General features: G+C 43.7%; 1 protein-coding gene across 2 annotated transcripts in view; it reads right to left on the bottom strand.

Annotated features, from left to right (window-relative positions):
• IFT81 (intraflagellar transport 81) overlaps positions 1-23,532 on the bottom strand; it is a 185,084-nt gene that overhangs the window by 76,109 nt on the left and 85,443 nt on the right. For both annotated transcript variants that reach the window (XM_021698603.1, XM_021698601.1), the window contains exons 3-5: positions 2,791-2,947; positions 2,183-2,286; positions 1,243-1,423 (exon numbers count right to left, since the gene is read on the bottom strand). In XM_021698603.1, the coding sequence (XP_021554278.1) occupies positions 1,243-1,423; positions 2,183-2,286; positions 2,791-2,934 (429 nt within the window). In that variant the 5' untranslated portion in view covers positions 2,935-2,947. The remainder of the gene's footprint in view (positions 1-1,242; positions 1,424-2,182; positions 2,287-2,790; positions 2,948-23,532) is intronic.

A 23,532-nucleotide genomic window follows, 5' to 3' on the forward strand; every position in this document is an offset into this window, starting at 1 on the left:
GAGCATACACACTTGTGAGTGGGGAGGGGAGGGAGCAGAGGAGGAGGGAGTGGGAAAGGGAGAGAATCCCAAGCAGACTCGGGGCTGAGCCTGAGCCTGACCTCAAGACACTGAGATAATGACCTGAGCCAAACAAAGAGTTGGACGCTTAACCGAATGAGCCACCAAGGTGCCCCAAAAGTAGTCAAGAGCTTTAAGACTGTAAGGCCAGGACCCAATATCATCCTAAAACTCTAGGAGAAAGTACACTGAGATTTCAAACTCCTGGCGCTTTCTCTACCTTCTGCCTGATTGGGAAGTCCTTTTGAGATCTCAAGCCTAGCTTCTTTGCCTATACAAAATCCTCTCAGGGGCTCACAGGTCCTGATTTGTCCAGGATAGTGTGAATTTATACCTTTGCGTTCATGTAATTATTATGATAGTCCCTTTCTCTCTGATTTGGATGACAAATTGTATAATCATCTAACTGATCAGCAAAGTGTTCTGCAGTCCCAAACCCAAAATCCTATCTACGCACAATTCTTTTTTTTTTTTTTTTTTTTAATTTTTTTTAGATTCCTTTTTTTTTTTTTTTTAAAGATTTTATTTATTTATTTGACAGAGAGAGACATAGCGAGAGAGGGAACACAAGCAGGGGGAGGGGGAGAGGGAGAAGCAGACTCCCCGCCGAGCAGGGAGCCTGATGTGGGACTTGATCCCGGGACTCCAGGATCATGACCTGAGCCGAAGGCAGTCGCTTAACCGACTGAGCCACCCAGGCGCCCTCTACGCACAATTCTTAATAAATTATTCTAAAATCCTAATCTCAGGATTTTTTCTATCTATATACCTCTATCACTGAAATAGTATTTGTGTGCAAAAGCCAATATTTTCGGAGCGCCTGGGTGGCTCAGTCGTTAAGCGTCTGCCTTCAGCTCAGGTCATGATCCCAGGTCCTGGGATCGAGCCCCACATTGGGCTCCCTGCTCCGCGGGAAGCCTGCTTCTCCCTCTCCCACTCCCCCTGCTTGTGTTCCCTCTCTCGCTGTGTCTCTCTCTGTCAAATAAATAAATAAAATCTTAAAAAAAAGTCAGTATTTTCATACCTGATTACAGTTGAACATTATTAATAACCATTTTACCTTTAGATGCCACCTGGAAATACAGAGAAGCAAATAAGCTAAAGAGAGTAACAGGTATTTGAACATGTGCACCTTGACATCCATTACAGATAGTTTAAAAATACCATTTGTGTATTGTATACCTGTTTACTGGTATCAGCCACAGTTTCATCCTGAAGAAACTCACTTGGTACCTCAAGTTTTATTAAAAAACGAGCTAAATACGCTCTTTTCTTCAGTTCATTAGTTCTCTGAAGAAGCCAGTGGAGCACTGGGTAAATTACAGGTTTACTTCCAATCACCAGACCCTGACGAAAGGTACTCCTATAAAAAGAAAATAAACACGTGCAGGTGATCAACCCCCCTCCCCCCGCTTATTAACAAATAAACCTTGAAAAGAAATAAAATCTCAAACCCTAATTTACAATTTCTTGATGGCTTTCCATGACTATTTTTTTTTTAAGATTTTATTTATTTATTTGCCAGAGAGAGAGAGAGCACAAGCAGGGGGAGCAGCAGGCTCCCTGTGGAGCAGGGAGCCCGATGCGGGACACGATCCCAGGACCCGGGGATCATGACCTGAGCCGAAGGCAGACGCTTAACTGACTGTGCCACCCAGGCGTCCCTTCCATGACCATTAAAAAAAAAAAAAAGAAAAAAAACCAAGGCTATTCTAAAGTCATTCTGTATATCAACAATAAACATAAAATTAGGCGCGAATATATCACTGGACTATATGGGGAGGTTGTATTGTAACCATTAATTGGTACAGTCTACCTTAATACTTCATTGACCAGGCAAGTTTAAGTGATTGTTTTTATCTAGGATGGCAGATAAATGATAAATGATAAAATGGAACAGTGAGATTTGCCTGACTTTTTTGATTAGGGGGAAAAACTGACCCACTTAAGACTTCTACATGACAATATAATATTAAAAGTTCAAGATTATTTTGAAACTCAGTGACGTTCTAAAGCCATTGACAGAGAGACCAGGTATTGCCTAGAAAGACTGACTGTAGCCCATGAAAGTTTAGATATTCAAGCATAGCTTTAAGAAAGCAACACGTGATCAAATTCTTACATGTCTGTGGCATTTCCTGGAGGTTTATATTTAAGGATACCAAGAAGGCTCAACATCCTTTTGGTTGTTTGCTCTGGCATCTCCTCTCTGATATCAACAACTTGCTAACAGATAAAGAAATTGAAAAAATATGTTATTGTTGTATATCTAACAAAGAACCATATTTAAACTCACTGACAAAATTGTTCTCTTAGAGTATAACAGGCACAATGGTTTCTTCATAAAACAGATTAAGTATGGAGGCCCCCAGATTCCAAGTGAGGGTACATACAAGTCAGATCAGGATTTGTATTAAGAATGTCAAGGTTAAAAAGTATCCAGTGGAAAAGACCAGTATATAAGAGACATAACCTAACTTGCAATACAATAAAACCTCTGTAAAAGCATTTTCATTCCAGGACCAAATAAATTTATGTTTGGAGTAGAGAAATAATTTCTAAATAAGGTACAAGCAGATAATTTAATTTTTAAGCTAGTAGAAAAATCTTAAAGATCATTTATTATTACTTTATAGGCATGGAAAATAAGGCCCAAGACTCACAGATATTTAGAGGCAAAAAATGGCTTTCCTGCTATCCTTTTCATCACAAGAAAGAGAAAACTCTTACCTTTGGGTCAATCTCAGCCAGAACATCATTGAGAACTTGCAATAGTTGCATTGGCTCCAGGGAATCAAATGTGATTAAATTATAGTTCTTCCTAAAAGGCTCCTTATTGAGATTGTCCACAATGAATTTGATTTGATCACTCATAATTAGGTCATAACTAAAAATAGAGATAAAATTCCTCAATACTGATAACAAACATTATGGAAAAAAAATCAGTATTAAGTTTATAGGAAGTAGGAATGAAGAGTATAATTCTTCATGGCATACAAAATGCTGTGAAAAGGGGTATTTTGTTGAAAGAAATCAGAATGTGAATACTTTATTATGAATGTTACAGTATACTGCTAATATTGAATACCAAATGTTTTGCATATACATCTGGTAAGATAGCCATCATCTGAATTAACACTGAATTCACATGGACAAATAATAAATCCCACCTACATTAACATCTCTCCCATTCAGCTCTACAACTACCCAGGGGTAAAAATTTGTTAGGCTACAGACATGCTTCTAATTTTTTTTTTTTTTAATTAGCAGCCCATGTTTAAAAAAGTGGGAGATTTTTTTTACATTAAATCCAGACATCCAGTTTCTCTTCAAAATCAGATCTGGCAACCCTGGGCACACATTTGTGCACAGCCACACCCAAACGAAGCTGAGCGGAGGTCGCAAGCTTTAGCCTGGATGTGCATTCTTTGGTTTTGTTCTGGTTTCCTCCACCAAGCACTCTTCACCCATTGATGTTATGGGCTGTAGGCATCGACTCTGCCACCGTCGAGTAATTCAGGCCCATTTCCCTGTGCCTTCAATAAGGTAACAGCCTCCAGTTTTCTGGCCCCGGCCTCTCCTATTCCAAATCACTTGTATGATTCTCATTGCTCACAAAATAAAATCCAAACTTCTTGAATTTTGATTTTTCAGATCTAACTCAATTTAGCTTTCCCACCTTTATTTCCAAATTGTTACCTTTCACTGTTCTAAATTTCACCCGACTGAAAGTTACTGCTCCCTAGTTTCTCTACCTCTGTCTTCAGTTAATGCTGTTTTGTTGCCTAGAAAGACTCTTCCTCGCCTGATCTCCACAGGTGCAAATCCTAACGGTCTCTCAAGATCTGCCCTCCAAATGCGCGTTCCTCCAGGAAGTCATTCTCAAGCTATCTCCCACATTCTCCATCAGAATAACGGCAGCAGCACCTGCCCTCCAAGTTAACCACACTTTATCTGCACTGCTTTCCTAGAGTTACTTTTCTGTTTTGTACTAGTACTTATGTACATTTTCTCTTCTCTACTAGAATGTAAATTCTGTGAGGACCTATCTGTGCCTAATTCTATCTGTGAATACCCACCGCATCAAAACAGTGACTTCTTCTATAGACTGGATAAATGTGTTCACAGGCCCAAGGTCAGAAAAAGAAAGATAAGCCTAAGTCGGTTGGTGGTGATCATAACTTTTTGGAAAAATTAAATATCTGAAAAAAGCTGAAGCAGCTTTACCAAGGTTCCTAGTGTTTCCTGCATGAAGGTATCAATTGTTTAGTATGGGAAGAAGTGGTAGAAATTTTGCAGGCAGGCAATTTTTTAAACTAGCCATTTAAAAAAGGAATTAAAAAATGAACTGCTAAAAAAAGAAATAAAGAAAAAATTACTTCAGTGCTCCTTAATAATTTTTAACTAAGAAATGAATAGATGCTATTTTATCAAAGACATTAGTTGGGGCTGCATGCATTTTGCTCTGAAATAGATTTTTTTAAATTGGGTGGGTGGAGCTGGATATTTGGAAAACATTACATGTAAAATTATGAACAAATGATTATTATTGTTAAAAAAATAAGTCAAAAGATAGTAGAAAGGATAAGCAATGTGCTTTAAAATTTTGCGGTTTCCTTTAATCTACAAAAGGAAAACTTTTTCATAAATTAAATAAAAATCCACATTGGAGATGCAAGTTTTTCACTGTTAAAAATATTTTAAGTAAAAATCCACGTCATAACCTTCACTTACATATATAAGTTTAATGATTTAGAAATTATATGTATATAATATATAACATACACACACACATATACTTTTTTTCCCTTTAAAAACAACAAAAAAAAAAACAACAACTTGGATAAACGAGTAAAACGTACCAGGAGAGGAAAAGAAACTAGTTGGGTTTCCCCCCTAGGTGCCCACCAGCTTTCAGATGGTTACCCGCTAAGGACAAAGATGTACTCAACAGGTAGGTTGTCTATGCCCAGTGGGCTCTGCGCTCTAAAATTAGCAAAAGCAATTACTCTCCCTCTACCAGCGGAAAGTCGCCACACTAATTCACGAGCACTTACCCACATAAGAGCCCACGGGGGTGGGGGAAGAATTAAAACCAGGACGTACGTTTATCTGGCACAACTCGGGACAGAAACGACGCTGCCCTGATCCCAGGCCGGCATGAGCGCTGGACCAGCAGCCTCTTGGGATTCCCAAAAATAGTGTTCCCCCCGCCCCTGGGGTTCGGGACAGGGGACCCCACATCCGACCCAGACACCTCGCGGGGGGGGTGATCTGGGCTCCCCGACCGTTCAACCCTCGGCGGAGCGGCCCGAAACCCCGCGAGGCCCGGCAGGCACCGACCCCAGCGTTGGGGTCTTAACTGCGGCGACCCTCCACTGGCGAAGGTGCTGCACTGGGAAGGGGAGGAGGAGGGAGTTCTTTCCTTTTGGGGGGGTTCGGGGAAGTTTTCGAGCGCGTGTTGGCGAGATTACCTCAAATTCTCCTCAAGAAACCACTTTTCCCCCCCGCAGGAGGCATCCAGGCTCTACAGGGTTCCTAGAGACGAGCTCCTTGGCAACGGTTGCTAGGCCGTGGCATTACGTCACTTCCGGCGGGTGGGCCGGGGCGTTTCCGTGGGGCCCTTGCGGGCGCGCGCTGGAGCCAAAATACCTGGCTGGGCAAAGTGAGGTGCCCCGCCCACTTGCAAAGTGCGTTTACGGGCCCTGAGCTACGGTGAGGACTGGAGACCACTGTACTTCGTGATGTCAGCTGGCAAGGAAAATATGAGAAGGAAAAAAATGAAATTCCTCACGCCCTGAAAACTTAGTTGCCTGTTCAAACATCTTGGAAGAAACCAACTACAGATTTAGCATCAGTCTTTTTAAAGATTTTATTTATTTTATTTATTTATTAGAGAGTGAGAGAGAGAAACAGCATGAGAGGGGAGAGGGTCAGAGGGAGAAGCAGACTCCCCGCTGAGCTGGGAGCCCGATGTGGGACTCGATTCCAGGACTCCGGGATCATGACCTGAGCCGAAGGCAGGCGCTCAACCAGCTGAGCCACCCAGGCGCCCCTAGCATCAGTCTTACAGCAAAATAAAACAAACAAAAAGGGAAACAATTCCTTATGTTTTCTCATAATGTTCAAATTCCTTATGAGGCATCTCCTATTTGCCTTGCCCTGTGCTGGCTGCTGGGGATGCAAAGGAAGCCAGGAATTACTACAGGGCTCCTATTCTCAAGGAGCAGAGTCTAATGTGGATAAAGAGACGATTGAAAGGCAACTCCAATACTATCATAAAAGGGCCCAATAATGGGGGAGTCCAGATGAAGTATCCCGAGTTTATTTGGGTCTGAAGGGACCCTATGGTCAGGAAAGGTTCCATCAGACAAAGTGATGTTTAAGGATCAGTGAAAATTAGCCACGTGGATATTTTTTCGGGCACAGGGAACAGAACATTGCAAGATGAATCCATTGCTGGCTGCCTTCTGACTATTGAACTATCAAGCAGAGGCATCCTGTGGAGCACTTGGAGGAAAACGAAGACCCCTTCCAGCTCACAGATACTCCTGAGGAGTTGGAGGAGGCAACACTTAAAACCTTGAAAAGCTAAATAATTTAAATAACTTTGGGAGAAACAATAAAAGATTCATATAAGGGATTGCATAATTAACTGATGGTGGGTGTATTAGGAGATTCTCTGGGCCACCAGGATTTGAAACCTGGGTCTGCCAGTTTGCAGCCTCACCTCTCTGGGCTTTCCTGATCTTGCCTATAAAGTGTGGCTCTAATAATACTTTCCTCAAAGGCTGATGTGAGGATTAAGAGGTCAATACAGGTAAAGTAATTAGAACAGTGCCTGACCCTGGAAGAGCTAAGGACATTTTACCTTTTCCCCCCTGCTTTTTAAAAAACAAGATGGTTAGATTTGCTCCTTCTACAGAGTCTACAGATGTAGAAAGAGATAAGAGTGGTTTATTGGGTAGTTTTTGGTTCCTCCTCTGCCTGCTGCAACTATTATAGAAACACGGTAATTTTCAGTTCTGAGAATGCAATCCTGGGTAAATTGGAGTAAGCAATGGAATCCCCTCTTTGCACGCAAACTTGAATGGATTTTATGCTTAATGTGGTTGCTCTGGAACACAAGGAAGAATCTGAGGCCAGTCAGCATGCTTCTTGGGATCCATATACTGAGAAGCTTATATTCCAACTTGAACCGAAAAAGAGAGACATAGAGAAGCCTGCTCATGTTAGCCTATCTATAGGACCCAGATACAGGTCAAAGGAAGACTTACCACCCCCTCATTCATTTAAAATAAAACCTTGAGTGGACTCATGAAGAGTCCAAGAAGAACTTCTCGGCAACAATTCCACAACACTGAAGGCTGATTACATTCCAAGTCAAGCCACCCACATGAAGACTTTTTTTCCTCTTAGATGCTATATTGAGTCTTCCTTGTAAACCCCCAAAGATGTCTCTTGGCTGAACTGTATTTGACATTTTTAATAGCTGAAGGGAAGTCCAGTTATATGAGATAGTCTTTCTGAAAGATTCCCACCCCTACCCTGACTCTATTTAAAAAAAAAGTTTCGGGCGCCTGGGTGGCTCAGTTGTTAAGCGGCTGCCTTCGGCTCAGGTCATGATCCCAGAGTCCTGGGATCGAGTCCCACATCGGGCTCCCCGCTCGGTGGGAGCCTGCTTCTCCCTCTCCCGCTCCCCCTGCTTGTGTTCCTGCTCTTGCTGTCTCTGTCAAATAAATAAAATCTTTAAAAAAAAAAAGTTTCATCAAGGTGTAATTCACATACATACAATTCACCCATTTAAGGTATATAATTTATGCTAATTCAAAAAGATACATGCATCCCTATGTTTATTGCAGCATTATTTACAATAGCCAAGGTATGGAAGCAACCCAAGTGTTCATCAATAAATGAATGGATAAAGAAGATACACACACACACACACACACACACACACACACACACACACTGGAATATCACATAGCTATGAAAAAGGATGGGATCTTGCCATTTGGGATAACAAGGATGAACCTAAAGGGTAGGGTGCTAAGTGAAATACGTCAGACTCAGAAAGACAAATACCATATGATTTCACTCATATGTGGAATCTAAAAAAACAAACAAATGAACAAACAAAAAGCCAAATCACACCTATAAATACAGGGAACAAAGTGGTGGTTGCCAGAGGGAGGGGGGGGTTGGGGGTGGTTAGACAAAATAGTTGAAAGGGAGTGGGAGAAACAGGCTTCCAGTTAAGTAATGAATAAGTCAGGGGAATAAAAGGCATAGCATAGAGAGTACAGTCAATGATATTGTAATAGTGATGTATGGTGACAGATGGTAGCTATGCTTGCGGTGAGCATAACATAACATATAGAGATTTTGAAGCACCATGTTGTATACCTGAAAACAATGTAACAATGTGTGTCAACAACACTCAAGTTTTAAGAAATTATTATTAAAAAATAAAGTACACAATTCAATGGCTTTTAGCATATCCACGAAGTTGTACAACCATCACCACTATCTAATCATAGAATATCTTCATCACCCCAAAAAGAAAGCCCATACCCTTTAGCCATCATCTCCTAGTTCCCAATTTTTAAAAAACCTGCCACCACACAGCCCCTGGAAACCACTAATCTGCTTTCCTTCTCCATGACTATATCTTTTCTGGACATTTCATATAAAAGGAATCATAAGTATGTGGCTCTTTGTGTCTGGCTTCTTTCATTTAGTATAATGTTTTCAAAGTTCATCCATGTTGTAGCATGTATCAGAACCTCATTCCATTTTGTGGCAGAGTAATATTCCATTGTTCATCCATTCCTCAGTTGATGGACATTTGGATTGTTTCCACTTTTTGGCTATACTGAACAATGTGCTATGAACATCCGTGTACATAACTCCACTGTCTTATGGATAAAGCACTTCCTTTTTTTTTTTTTTAAGATTTTATTTATTTATTTGTCAGAGAGAGAGTGAGAAAGAGAGGCAGGCTGAGAGAGAGATGCAGGCTCCCTGCTGAGCAAGGAGCCCGATGTGGGACTTGATCCCAGGACCCCTGGTATCATGACCTGAGCCGAAGGCAGACGCTTAACCAACTGAGCCACCCAGGCATCCCTGGATAAAGCACTTCCATTGGCTAAGTCAGATGAGCAGGGGCATGGGTAAGTGGGAGGTGGGTGGTCATTCATTGTTGGGTTTGTCTTTTCCGCTGAATTCTTGTTAATTTTAGCATCTTGGGTGTTCATGGTTGTAGACCACAGAACCGAAGCTGTGGATTCCTTAGCAGTTTTTGGTTGTAACAACAAACTGTTGTTGAAACCTACTTATCCCTTGCTACCAAAACACTAAAATACCCAATCTGCTTCTCACCTGAAGCCCTCTGATAAGAAGATGCTGTTACATGGAAATGTGCTTTAAAAGTTCACCAGCCTCTAGTGGAGAAGAGGGTGGGGACAGGTGTGGAGGAGGGGAGAGAAACTAAAAGCTGCCCCTTACAACTCCCTTACTTAACCTTGTAGATACTGCAAGGCCATCCAGGGTTGTGAACTTCTGCTCTGGTTATTCAGAGGAGAAAAAAAAAATCACTCCTGGTCAAGTGTATTTTTCAAGACCAGTTAAGTACAAAATTAAAATAACGAGAGGGTCATTATTTCATGCAATTGTGAAGTCCAAGGATATTCTACCTTCAGGTATGGCTTGATCTAGGTCATCATCTTGATATTCTTTCTCCCTCCATTTCTCTGTCTCTTATCTCCACTTTCCTCTGAATGGGCTGCTAGTAGCAAGAGGTTTACACTCTTCCAGCCTAGCAGCCTCGCTGAAACTAGAATCTTTTCTCCAATAGTTCCAGCAAATTCCCTCACTGGTCTCAAGTGTGTCAGGCCATTCTTGAATCAATTGCTATGACTCTGATAGATGAGTCTGGGGGGGCTACTCCCAAAAAGGAAGAACTGGATTCTGTTACCAGAGGTAGAGATGCAGTGCAAACAATAACAACAGATGTCTCCTACAGTAGTCAGGGAAGGTGGTTAAATCTTAAAAGCTGGGTAGGCAAAACCAGAAGAGGAAGAAATGAGCCTGTACTTATTCTGGGGAGTACCGTATCAGTGCAAACCTTCTCCCCAATTTCCTCCCAACAAATCATCTTTCTTCACTGCAGGCTTCCGTCATGGGCCAAGTGAGGTCTTGAGATATCAGCAGACTCCCCAGGTCTCCACAAAAATCTGAGGATGCTGTGAACATAATGCCTCCAGCCCCTTCTCATTTCAGAACTTCCAAACAAGAACTTTCCTGTGCAGAGTACGGGGAAGACAAGCCAATTTTCTGTTTTTGGTATTAAATTTAGACCTTTCATCCTGACCATGAGATATTTCTGGATTCTGCATGAGTATTCAGAGAATGCCAGTTTTCAAGATGCTATCCCATCTGGGGCTACTCTGCACACTGCCCACTTTATCTCATTCTTTTAAAACTGGGAAAAATGACCCAGACACAGGAACAAATTCAGAAGTGGGTTATTCTGCTATTCATTAATTGTCACTTAATGCCATTGCCATCTAGGTTACTAGGCAAGGAAAGAAATTGAATTTAAACAGAAACCTGAATTGGGTTTCACATATACCCTAAATTGCCTTGGCTCTGGCAATTTAATCTTGTGGGTATGTTTAGTAGCAGAATGTGCTTTCCTAAAAGGTGAAAATATAAATAATATGTGAAACATTCAACTGGATGGATGAGATTCCAGAGGTCTTGTTAAATGCGTGCGTGGTACTACATTTTTGTAAAACAGTTTTTAATGGACTTCATGAGATTAATGGGCAATGTAGAGGGGTCAAAATAGTACGCAATTCATATGAAGTCCTTGGGTACAAGTATGGATTGAGATACAGGATACACCTAACATTTCTACAGGGCTCAAATAATAATCACGTCATCACTTACTGGGTGCTTACTGTATGTCAGGAACTCAGTTAAATACTTCACATATGTGTCAGAATTTATTAAAATATTAATTTATGTGTGTACTCCTTCTGTTTCTCCTCCTCTGGAAACAATTTGCATTGCCTTGAGATTTGCAGGCTGAAATCAGAAGTCGTACTTCCTGCCTTTTGTAAAGGTCTGAAGTCTTTGGGGGAGATTATACTGGTTGTCCTCGAGGGGGGAAGCGGAGAGAGGAGTTCCTTCCAAAGTAAGGAGAGAAAAGAGAGATGCTAAGAAGAATGAGAAAGGATCATAGGTTGATCATTCTGGGGCAGCTCCTAAGAAGGGAAGAAGATGAGGAAGCCACATCATGAATCCAGTAGCTTCTGGTGTGGCCAAAACTCTTTGTCCCAGGCCTGACATGGAAGCATCGACAATATTGAACCTGAAAGGACCAGGCAGTCTGGGATGATGGGTGGGTGATCAAGGAGTCACCAGGATGGGCCAGTGACAGAAGACTGCAAGTGACTCCCCGAAGCTTTGCCCCCGCATAAGAGCCCAGGGACTTGGCAACCCCCAGGATATGTGTGAGAAGGAAATGCCCAATAATGACAGGTTGGGATCTCGGACTTGGATTTCAGTTGATTATAAAACAATGTCCTTCCTCTTGCAAATCTGAGAGGTGGACTAAAATGGCTCATCTCTGTATCTGTCAGCTTCCTAGCAGGATAAAGATGGCACAGTCTGTGCAATTGAGAAGAGCTTAATAAAGCTCTTATATGCTCTTTTATTTTGATAAATATCAAGAGCATTTATAAAGATACGGGCAGGGTTGAGGAAAACTAACAAAAGAACCAGCAACAAAAGCAGGCCTTGCTGCCTGAAGGCTGATGCAGCAAAAGAAGGGAACAGGTACCAGAAGCCGGACAGAGTGAGTGGTTGTATGGAGAAGGTTGCCTAACAGGACCCATTAGATGCAGCCAGTCTTGACCTCACTCTCCTTCGACCCTCTGATCTCCCGCCTGGCCTCTCATTGGCTAAACCCAATAGGGTGCCAAAGGGGGAAGGCAGACCCCTTGAGGTCATCGGTGCAGACTGGGCTCCCAGGACACAGAGCCAGGAAGAAAATGGTGGAGTGGGGATCTGGAGGGGCAGACTGAATGAATTATAAATTGAATTATATATTGAATTACACAATCCAAGTGATGGGCAGGAAGGCCTGGTGAGGTCAACCGAACTACTCCCATGTCTTCAAGCTCCCCTGGCTCTCTAGCTGAAGTTCCAGGCATCCCATGGAGTTGGGCCTAATTTCATTTCAGCGCTCTGTCCACACCCATATCGTCTCATTTAATCTTCACAACAAGTCTGTGAGGACAGTATTGTTTTTTCTATTTTATAATTAAGGAAATTGAGGCCTGGAGAGTTACTAGAGGGCCCAAGGTCACACGAGTAGCTGGCTGAGCCAAGATTCAGACAGTGTCAGCCTGATCCCAAAGCCATTTTCACCAACCTACTAAACTGGCTCGAAACCGGCTCAGCAGAGTCTGAAAGAAGGACCATAAATCAGACCACTGAAGCAGGAGGCAAAGGGATTTTCTGTGTGGGAGGGCCAGTGTTAACGTGCTGTCTGGCTTTCTCTGCCTACAGGGGCTTTGCCAAGGAAAGTCTTCTCTGATCCAGGTAGGGCTAATGATTTAAAATCCAAGTGCTTACCCTGGAATCACAGAGGGGGAGGACAGAGAAAACACTTGGCCCATGATGGGAAAAAAAAGTATATTTTCATTTCAAATGCCTTTCAAGTTCTTTTTTTCCCAGCTGAGTGTTGGTGTATTTTTAGAATTCAGGGGGAGTATTTAAGGGTAACCAGCAGTAAAGATGCATTTTGGGCCATCGGGAAGCTCCGAATCACGCAGGAAAAGGTTGATGGGAGGAGACAAGTAAAGGCCAAGATCAGCAGGGCACAAACTGGCCTTCTCCTTCATGTTGCCAAGAACTTTTCTCCCTTCTGGGCTGATGACGTCAAATCAAAGTCTATAAGTGTGCTATAGATAGATGGAATCACAGAGCTAAAACGATGGGCAAACAGATGAATGGCTAAACAAATTGTGGTATAAAGATACAGCACAATATTATTCAGCCATAAAAAGAAAGAAGTATAGGCCCATGCTACAACATTGATGAACCTTGAAAACATTTTGTCACGTGAAAGAAGCTAGACACAGAAGTCCACATATCCTGTGATTCAATTTATAGGAAGTATCTAGAAGAGGCAAACCCAAAAGACAGAATACAGACTGGTGATTGCCAGGGGCTGAGGGGAGGGGACAATGTGGAGCACCTGCTTAATGGATACAGGATTTCCTTCTGGGGGGATGGAAATCTTCTGGAGATAGAGGTGGTAGTTGCATAGAATTGTGAATGTACTTGGTGTCGCCCGAATTGTTCCCTTTAAGAAGGTTAATTTCATACAGTGTGAATCTCACCTCAATTAGAAATAAAGGATGGGCAGACCTTGGGAGGTCAACCATCCATGCTAAGTCTTCCAGGCTTTGTTCCTTTCAGCTCAGGGCATGAGGCCTAATTTCATTCCCGGCTTTCCTCCTCTCTCTACTCCCCAACCACCGGCCTCCCTTCTGTGGCTCACACACACCAAACCCGTCCCAGCTTCAGGACTTTGGCACTGTTGTTTCTTCTGCCTGGCTGTTCTTCACCCTGATCTTGCCCCGGCCTGGCTCTGCCTCCTCACTCAGAAGGAGGAAACTAAGTGGAATAGAAAATATCACGCAGAATAAGGTAAACATTACTGTGTCAGAAATATTTTTGCTGTGTCACAAACCATTCCAAATTTATGAGCTTAAAAACAACACGGTTTTTCTTCCCCACAAGGCTATGGGTTAGCCGGGCTCAGCTGGCCAGTTCTTCTGATCCACGCGGTATATGCTAGGGTCAGCTTGCAGCCCAATTCAGCTGGGGGCTCATGTGGGGCTAGAACATCCAAGAGAGCTCCCCTCCTTTCCAGGGCCTCAGTTCCTGCTGCTTCCTCCTTCACGTGGACGCTCTTTCTCCTTGTGGTCTCTTGTCAGGCAGTGGTCTGACCGGAGCTTCCTTACACGGCAGCAGGGGTACCAAGAACACGAAAGTGAGAGCCACCAGGCCTCCTAAAGCGGAGACCCAGAACACGCAGTGTCATTTCCTTTGCATTCCGTTGGTCAAAGCAAGTCGTAAGACCTTCCCTGATTCAAGGAAAGAAGAAAGGGACTCTACCTTTGGATCAGGGAGTGGCATATGCATACCAGAAATGATGTTTGCTAAATTGTTGGCAGACATCTTTGCGGACACTCTACCACGATTGTTTTGCAAAGGTTTTATTTCAATTTAATAAAAATGCATGTGTGTTCTTTGGGTCACACAATAAACGTATTTCTTGCTGTGAGTCACAGTCAAAATGTTCAAAAAACACACTGCTTCCATATCCCTTTATAAATTTCTTCCATAGCACTTAGTACTCTCTGAACTTAATTTACTTGATTGTATGTCCCATTAGAATATAAGGTCTCTGAGGGCAAGGACCTTGTCAGCCTTGTTCACAGCTGTGTCCCCAGCACCTCACAGGGCCCAGCACTTAATAGGTGCCTGATAAACACCTATTGCTGTTAAATAGATAGAAACAGCTATCAGATATTGGGTGCTGAGCACGTAAAAGCCTTTTCTCATTTAATTCATTCAATGCATATTTGAACACTGACTTTGTGCCAAGCACTATTCTAGGTGCTGGCGAAACAACAGTGAACATAATTGACAATAATCCCTGCCCTTACTGAGTTTACATTTCATTATAACACTAGAATAGTATCGAGTAGATTTGTTGATACTCTTTTGACAGATAAGGAAACTGAGAGTCAGAGAGGTCAGGCAACCTGCCCAAGGTCACACAGCTAATAATTTCAGCCTGACCTGGCTCGACTCCACTCCACTGCAAACGTTGGGTTTTGCCCAGAGCTGGGTCTCAGTGGTTACAAATCTCAACTCCTGCAATTGCTTCTCTGAAGGATCAAACTCTTCTTTCTGGAAATCAGGCACAGGCAGTGGGAAAAGGTGAGTTCCATGACCTCGCAGTCTCTGCCCCCCCCACTTCGTGCCGATGGCTCACACCTGGGGTGTTGCAGATTTGAACAACAGCTCTCAGTCACCCCCACAGTCTTATCAGCATGTGACATCCCCAAGTGGCTGGGGCCTGCAGGCCTGGCAAAGAATGCAGCCGGAACGAAAATAAACCTGCCACATTCCTTGGCAGCCCCCTGCCCCTTCCCGCTCTCCAGCTATCCATCCTCACAGCAGAGCCTGCCAGGGAAGGCCAAGAGAGGGAGAGCAGGGGTGGAGGAAGCCGGCCAACCCCTGGAAAGAGAGGGAGAGGGGAAGAGAGGAAGAGAAAGAGAGAGATCACCTTATATGGGAACGTGCGCAGACAATGTGTGGCAATGCCTTCGAGTGCAGCAGAGGTCAGATACCAGACAGATGGAAGAAATTAAACATGGGACAGAGCGTGTTCCTGGGCCCTGAAAACAGCTCTTGTTTCACAGCGAGTTCGCACAAAGCCTGGCCCGTTTTCCTTTTTTGCCTAAGCCGAGCAAGATGTGCGTCCTAAACTCTACTTGACTTTGACTCAGGCCCCCTGACTCCGGCTTGGCAGAGGTCTCATCCTTTAAAGTCATTTCTTTGATGAACAAAACGCCTCTTTGCAAATAAAAAGCCTGGGCCTCTTTCCCAAGACTTTCCAATATCTCTCCAAAGTACATAAATAAGTGGTTAATGAGTAAATATGCCTTCATTTCTCATTTATTCATTCATTCATTCAACAAATATAGAGGACCAATTATGCCCCAGGCATTGAGCCAGGTGCTGGGAAGATAGCGTTGATGATGATGATGATGATGATGATGACAATGACAGTAACCATTTGTTGATTTGCACTCATAAACATTTCAATTCATAATAATTTACTCAGCACTTCCATGTTGGAGTCATTGGTGATACAGAACATTGCTCTAGAATCATCTGGTCCCTGCCCTGTGGCGTTTGCAGGGGTGTGGGGGAAAGTAGAAATGGCAGATATTGAACACACGATTCCAGAGGTGCCTCATGACAGCATTTTGAATTAGCTACCATTATCATTTCCATTTACCCCAGGGTTTTTCAACCCCAGCACTATGGATGAACATTTTGGGCTGGATCATTCTTTGGGGTGTGTGTGTGCACGCGCACACACGCGCGGGGGTTGGGGGGTGCTGCTCTGTGCATTACAGGATATTCAGCAATATCCCTGGCCTCTAGCCACATGGTGTCAGTAGCAATAACCCCCTCTCCCCTAGTTCCTCCAGTTGTTTGAACCAAAACATGTCTCCAGACACTGCCAAATAGCCCTGGGGGGGTGGGGGTGGGGGACAAAATCGCTCCCGGTTGAGAATCACGGATTCAACAGATGAGGAAGTAGAGACTCAGGGTGGGTTAAGAAACTTCCTAACAGTCAGATCACCGGCCAGCAGGACTCGCACCCTGATCATTCTGACTCCAAGGCCCCTGGGCATCACCGTTACAGTGTGAAACCCCCTATTTCCTTGATAGCAGATAAACTGTAAGTTTGGATGGTCAGAGACTTATTTAGCTCCTTCCACAAAATGGAAGTCATCTGTGTTAGTTCAGATGCTCCGAGAAGCAGATGCCAGGACACGTCCGAACCTGCACAAGATTTACTGAGGATTTACTTATTTATGCCGGTGAAAGATACAAGGGAAGGGAGCTGGAGTAGGCAGGAGAGTCGTCAGCCTGCAGTGCCAGCCTAACAGCTGTGAAAGGTGAGGGCGAAGGATGACTGGGCAGGAAGAGCCTCAGACAGCAGTGTAGCTTGAAGAAAGTTCAGGCCATGCTGATGGGGAGTTCCCAAGCCAAAGGAGGCTCTAAGAGGAGTCCCAGGCCGGCCAGTAGCGGGCCTGCACTAGCACTCCCACTGAGTCAGTCGTTGGCTGGGGCAAACTGGTGGAGCCAGAGGGGCAGGACCCAGGACTGTCAGTCAAACATGTTCTTCGAAGCAGACTCTCCTGAAGGAGTTCTGAACGGTGCACGCCCTTGGCTGCCACATCATCAGAGAAGTGCTGCCCTGTGCTTACTTTCACTTTAAGGCAAAGAGATCTAAAAGGCAACTGGAGATACAGTGGGTTACAAAGCCAGGTTGGCATCCTTTAAGCAAAAGGGTCCATTTTCCTTGGGATGTCTTGGAGCTTCTTAGTGAACTTCAAAGTCAGCTCCGACTTGGGTACCACCAGCAAGGAGGTAAGGAGTGCTGCCTTGAGGAGCTACTTTGTAGCTTGTGGATGTGGGCACTCCCTGAGACTCAGTTTCCTCATCTACATAATGGAATCAACCTGCCTTATCCTGTAGGGTTGATGTGTGGATTGAATGAATATTTATGGAGTTGCTTTTCAGGAGAAGATGGAGGTCGTCCTGCATGAACTTTCTGCCTATCCCTTGGTTTTGCACGGATTTCTCCCTGCTAACCACCCTCTCTCATCCTTCCAACTGAGATTCATCTTGGCACCTCCACAAGGGATAACAAACTAGCATTCCCAGGGCTCCGTTTCACAGATAGACGAGCTGTGTGTGGCTCACAGAGTGCTAAACAAACAAACCAATAGCATGAACCAACGTTTGAAAATTAAGATATTTCGGGCGCCTGGGTGGCTCAGCTGGTTAAGCGACTGCCTTCGGCTCAGGTCATGATCCTGGAGTCCCGGGATCGAGTCCTGCATTGGGCTCCCTGCTCGGCAGGGAGTCTGCTTCTCCCTCTCCCACTCCCCGTTTGTGTTCCCTCTCTCGTTGTGTCTTTCTCTGTCAAATAAATAAATAAAATCTTTAAAAAAAAAATTAAGATATTTCAAGATGAGGCAGCCAATCAAAACCAATGTGTCTCAATTCCATTTGTTCAGGCTGTGTGGATTTCTGGGTTCCCTTGAAAATGTGGGAAAGCTAGATATGCTGTGTGGCATGTGGCAGATTGGCTAAAGTCAAGAAGAGGCTGCCTGTTCCAGATGAGACTTGCACAGACCAGGTTTCCAGGCCCCCCACTCCCATCATCTGTGATCCTGAGGCTAGTGTCAGTTGCCCATTAGCATCATGTTTGTGCTGCCATTTTTCTTAGAATAATATTCCTTTGTCTCATGTATTTATCAAAGGGGAAAAGGTAGACCAGGAGATCTATGGTCTTTCTTGTACTTGGTCCCACTTCACTTAGATCGCCACCTGGCACTTACTTGCAGCATCCAAGTTTACCTTTAGACTAGGGGCCTTTTAAGCCATTCTGGAATTTCCTTCCTAAAATTATCCCTGCAATTTCATAAGAATCCTCTACATTTTTATTTCCCTTTAGTTCAAAAAGCACTGTCATTCACCCAAGAGGCACATATTATTTCCTTCATTTTAGAGAGGAGTTGAGCCCTGGACAGATGACATGGTTTTTGCCCAAGGACACAGCTGGTTAGAGACAGAGCAGAGCCCTACTGATCCTAAGTCTGATACTTTTTCCATTACTCTAGGCTGCAAAGTGTATTAGAACTTTCAGTTGCAAAAGACAGAAAGTTAACTGAAACTGGCCTAAGCAAAAAAGGCAATTTATTAGCTCATATAACTGGACAATCCAAAGGAGCCATAGGCTTCAAGTACCACCAGATCTAGGAGCTCAGATATTATCCTCAGGACTCCGTTAATCCTTCTCTCTTGGTTTTACTCCTTACCCTGTTGGCTTTATTTTCATGTAGCCTCTCCACTCACGATAGCAAGACATCTACCAGCAGTACTAAGCCTTATCCTATTAGCTTCAGATCCAGATGGTCCCAACAAACGGAATTGAGTCTCAGTGGTCCTGATTAGCGTGATCTAATTATGTGCCCAACCCTGAGCCAATCACCTGCCGGAGGGATATGGTGTTCTGATTGGCCAGACTCAATCATGTGACCACTTCCAAACAAAGGAGACGGGATTAGCTACACTCAAAGAGGAGCTGAGGGTTGTCAGTGGAGGAGTGACTCCCCAAAAGTAAAATTGGGTGTTATTATCAGAAGTGGGGATGAATGCTGGACCGGCATATCCACTACACCTAGAATCTTCCCTACCACGGACTCCTTCCCTCTGGCGTCCCAATATGCACCAGTCTTCTCCCCCACCCCTCCCTGCCCTGTCTTTGTTCCTGGGACATTCCCCTCCTCTCATTGGAAGGCAATTCTTATACACTCTTCCCTAATTCAAATAGACTTCAAGACCCAGGTGAAGCTTCACCTATTCAACCACTGTGGGCAACAATGGAATTGTTCCTCTGTACACTGAAACTCTGAACCACGCGCACCAGCACTCAGCTCCATGGCTGTTGAATGTATGAATGAGGAGATAATTTGCACAAAATGCAACAATTAGAAAACAGGCCTAGATTAGAAGAAAATAAACAAAAATGTTAGCCGTAGCTATCTTGATGGGTTATGGGCGATTCTGGCTTTTCTTGATTCCTTTCAGTATTTTCTACGATTTAAAAAAGCCAACAAATGATAATAGTAATAAAAGCAAGTAATACAAGTCTGGTTTCAACAGCTGGACTATAAGCGAGATGCCGGTGAGGGCCAAGTATTGATTCTCTTACATCTCCCCTAGCTCCCAGCCTGGGGATTCACTCAGTGTAAGAGTCAGTTCGAGCTCCTTGAGAGCTAAATGAACAGCATCAGGATTTATAACAGACTGTTGATTTCCTTTCCAAAAGCCAATCCTCATTTCCTCTTGCAGACTCTCCAACCCCAACTGTGTGTGGGGTCCTCCCACCCCCTCCTCACTGCTGTGTGCTTCATGGAAGCAGACTCCAGCCCCAACCCCTGCTCTAGAGGCTGAATCCTGCCTGGTCTAATTCAGGGTTTCTTAACCTCAGCACTATTGACATTTTGGGGGCAGGATAATTCCACTGATTTGCTGAGTTGCTTCATGAGACACCTTGGAGATTACCTGTTATATGAAGTAAAAATCGTCCTTACTGTTTTAAGTGTTTAAGCTAGTTTGAGTTGTGCCTTTCTGTGACAGCATCTCAGCATCTTAACCAACCCAAGGGTCTGTTAAAGACATTGCAAAACATACAAATAAAACCGCCATCAAAAACCAGGATTCTCTCAGTGCTCAGGGGTGGATATCAGAATCTGGAGTTGGGGACAGAGGTATCATTTGATAGTCCCTTCTGAGTAAAACTATAAAACTGAGTAAAATCTATAGCTATTCCAGTTCCCCACAGGATTGCTAATCACTCGTGCTGAGACAGAGAGAGGGTCTGAATTCCTTTTGCAAAACAAAAAACAACATTTGGACAAGAACCCACTATGTCCCATCACATAAAAATTGCTGCAAAACACCAAGTTCTGTACTTTTTAAGCTAATATTTCTGGGAGTCTACCCAACAACCTCTAAAACGGAGCTGATTAAGGAAATGCTAAGCCAAATGGCATAACTTCTAGAAGCCTCTGTTCGCTCATCTGGAAGTTGGGGAGAACAAGATGAGAATCCTCTGATATTAGGGATCAGAAAATACTTCATGACCCATAAAGCAGTTAATTGATTATCTATACTAAGCAGACTAGACATACTGCAACGCGTTCCCAGGATTGGAACAGTCTAGATTTAGGATGTGGTGGGACCAAAATCATCAGTTGTTTCGATGCGGACTTGTTAAATCTCTTATGCTTCTGAGCTCTGTTTCCTCATCTGTATGCTGTGTCAAGACCTCATTCTGACTGCGCACCTAGGATAAATTAAGGCTGTTTGAAAAAAGAGAAACATACCACTATTATTATTCCACCAGTTCTCTTGCCCGAGTCAGACAATAGCAGCAGAGCAAACAAAACTAGGGAATGCTGGGGCAGTGCTGCCCTCTGCTGCTCAGCAGCGGTGACACAGTCACAAAGAGAAGAGGGATCCTGGGAGACCGAGGGGCACACAGGTGAAGGGACTTGCTGGAGGGCACGGAGCTAGCTTGAGATAGAGCGCCTGGGACTCTTGACTCTTAGCTCCTTCTAGAGGGAGAAAATGCGGACTGGAAATTCATCCACTATGGTTCCACTCTTTCTACACTCTAAGCTTTTCTTTCTTTTTTTTTTTTAAAGATTTTATTTATTTATTTGACAGAGAGAGAGACAGTGAGAGAGGGAACACAAGCAGGGGGAGGGGGAGAGGGAGAAGCAGGCTCCCCGCCGAGCAGGGAGCCCGATGTGGGACTCGATCCCGGGACTCCAGGATCATGACCTGAGCCGAAGGCAGTTGCTTAACCGACTGAGCCACCCAGGCGCCCCACTCTAAGCTTTTCTACATAATCTGATGGGGACTTTTCTCTCTTGTTCTTCTTTACCACCCAAACTGCTTGGACTTCCTTTACCTTTTCAAGGTGGCCACCACTGGCCCTGAGGTCAAGAGTCCTAAAGGCCCCTGGGCACTTTACAGAAATGATCTGGATCCTTACAACTGCTTTGGAAGGTGGGCCAGGAAACTAAAGCTCAGAGAGGTTAAGACACAGGCCCAAGGTCCAACAACCAGGAAGCACAGGAGCTGGGATCTGAACTCTCACCTGAGACCCCAAAGCCCACATTCTACTTGCCGAACAAAACAAGGCAAAACAACATGGTAACTTGTAAAGACGTGATTAAAGGTAATTTTGTGTTTTGTTTTGTTTTTTAAGATTTTATTTATTTATCTGACAGAGAGAGAGCACATGCAAGGGGAATGGGAGAGGGAGAAGCAGGCTTCCTTCCTGCAGAGCAGGGAGCCCGATGTGGGGCTCGATCCCAGGACTCTGGGATCATGACCTGAGCCGAAGGCAGATGCTTAACGACTGAGCCACCAGGCGCCCGTAATTTTGTGTTTTTTGAATGCCCGAAATGGTATTTGCTGAGAAGACACATAATGAAACAATAAGAGAGGGAAATTTTTTCAGCATCTACTATATGTTGGTGACATTCACATACAACATCTGTTAAATTTCCTATTGACACATATATGATCTTGGATCCTGTCCACCATATTGAGGCACAAATGAAGAAACTATGTTCAAAGCAGTTAAGAAATTTACTTAATGTCACTTGGTGAAAGCTGGCATTCAGACTCTAATTCCCCTGCTTAACACAAACAGAGGGGTGCCTGGGTGGCACAGTCTAAGTGTCTGAATCTTGATTTCAGCTCAGGTGGTGATCTCAGGGTCATGAGATTGAGCCCCATGTCGGGCTCGGCACAGAGTCTGCTTGAGATTCTCTCTCTCCTTCTCCCTCTGCCCCTCTCCCCACTCGTGCTCTCTCTCTCTCTCAAATAAATAAATAAATAAATAAAATCTTTAAACAAAAAAACATGAACAGAAGAAAGTGCATTGGTAGCCTGGGTCAGGGTGGCCTGTAGGCCTCCCGACCATGAAACCCCTCAGACTCTCCTATAAACTATTTCCTTCCTGGTGGCCTCAGGATTTGAAGTCCTCCTGATCTGGGTTCAAAACCCACATTTCTGAGCACTACTATGTGCCAGGCCAGGGCTGAGTATATTATTTCATTCAATTCTTTGTAAAAACACACTGAGGTAGATAATGATTACTATCCCTATTTTACAGATGATCATATTGAAGCTGTGAGAAGTTATGTATCTTGCTCAAGTGTGTGGGTGAGTCCGGGTGTTGATAATTTGTTAATATTCTACATGATACTGTCTTCACAGTCTTATCCTTGCCCATCTGCAGACCGGAAAACAGATAAAGACAAGTGAAAATGATTTGCCTCAGGGCCTTTGCACTTGCCATTCCCTCTGCCTGCAATGCTTTTCTCAGACATTCTGGAGGTTCACTCCCTCAGCTTCTTTAGGTCTTCACTTAAAAGTCATCTTCTCAGGAAGGCCTTTTCCGACCACCTTATTGAAAAGTTCAACCCCCACTCTTAAGTCTCAATGACAAAAAGACAACCCAATGCAAATGTGGGCAAAGGACTTAAATAGACATCTCTTTAAGAAGATATACAAATGGCCAATGAACACATGAAGAAATTCTCAACACCTAATGACTTGCATTAGGGAAATGCAAATCAAAACCTCACCAGATACCAGTACTTACCACTCAGATGGCTGTTATTACTAGATGGAAAATAACAAGGGTTGGCGAGAATGTGGAGAAATTGGAGCCCCCATATACTGCAGGTGGGAACAGAAAATGGCCCATCCCCTGTGGAAAACAGTTTGGTGATTCTACTCTTAGGTTTTTACCCAAAAGAATTGAAAACAGGAATGTAAACACTTGTACTAGAAAGTTCATGGTGACACTATTCACCATAGCCAAAGGTGGAAACTACCCAAATGTGCACCAGCTGATGAATGGATATATCAAATGTGATCTATGCATAAAACAGAATATTACTCAGCCATAAAAAGGAATGAACTGATACATGCCAAGATGTGCGTGACCCTTGAAAACATGACACTAAGTGAAAGGAGCCAGTCACA

This window comes from Neomonachus schauinslandi, chromosome 14, assembly GCF_002201575.2.
Source record: "Neomonachus schauinslandi chromosome 14, ASM220157v2, whole genome shotgun sequence".
Taxonomy (NCBI): Eukaryota; Metazoa; Chordata; class Mammalia; order Carnivora; family Phocidae; genus Neomonachus; species Neomonachus schauinslandi.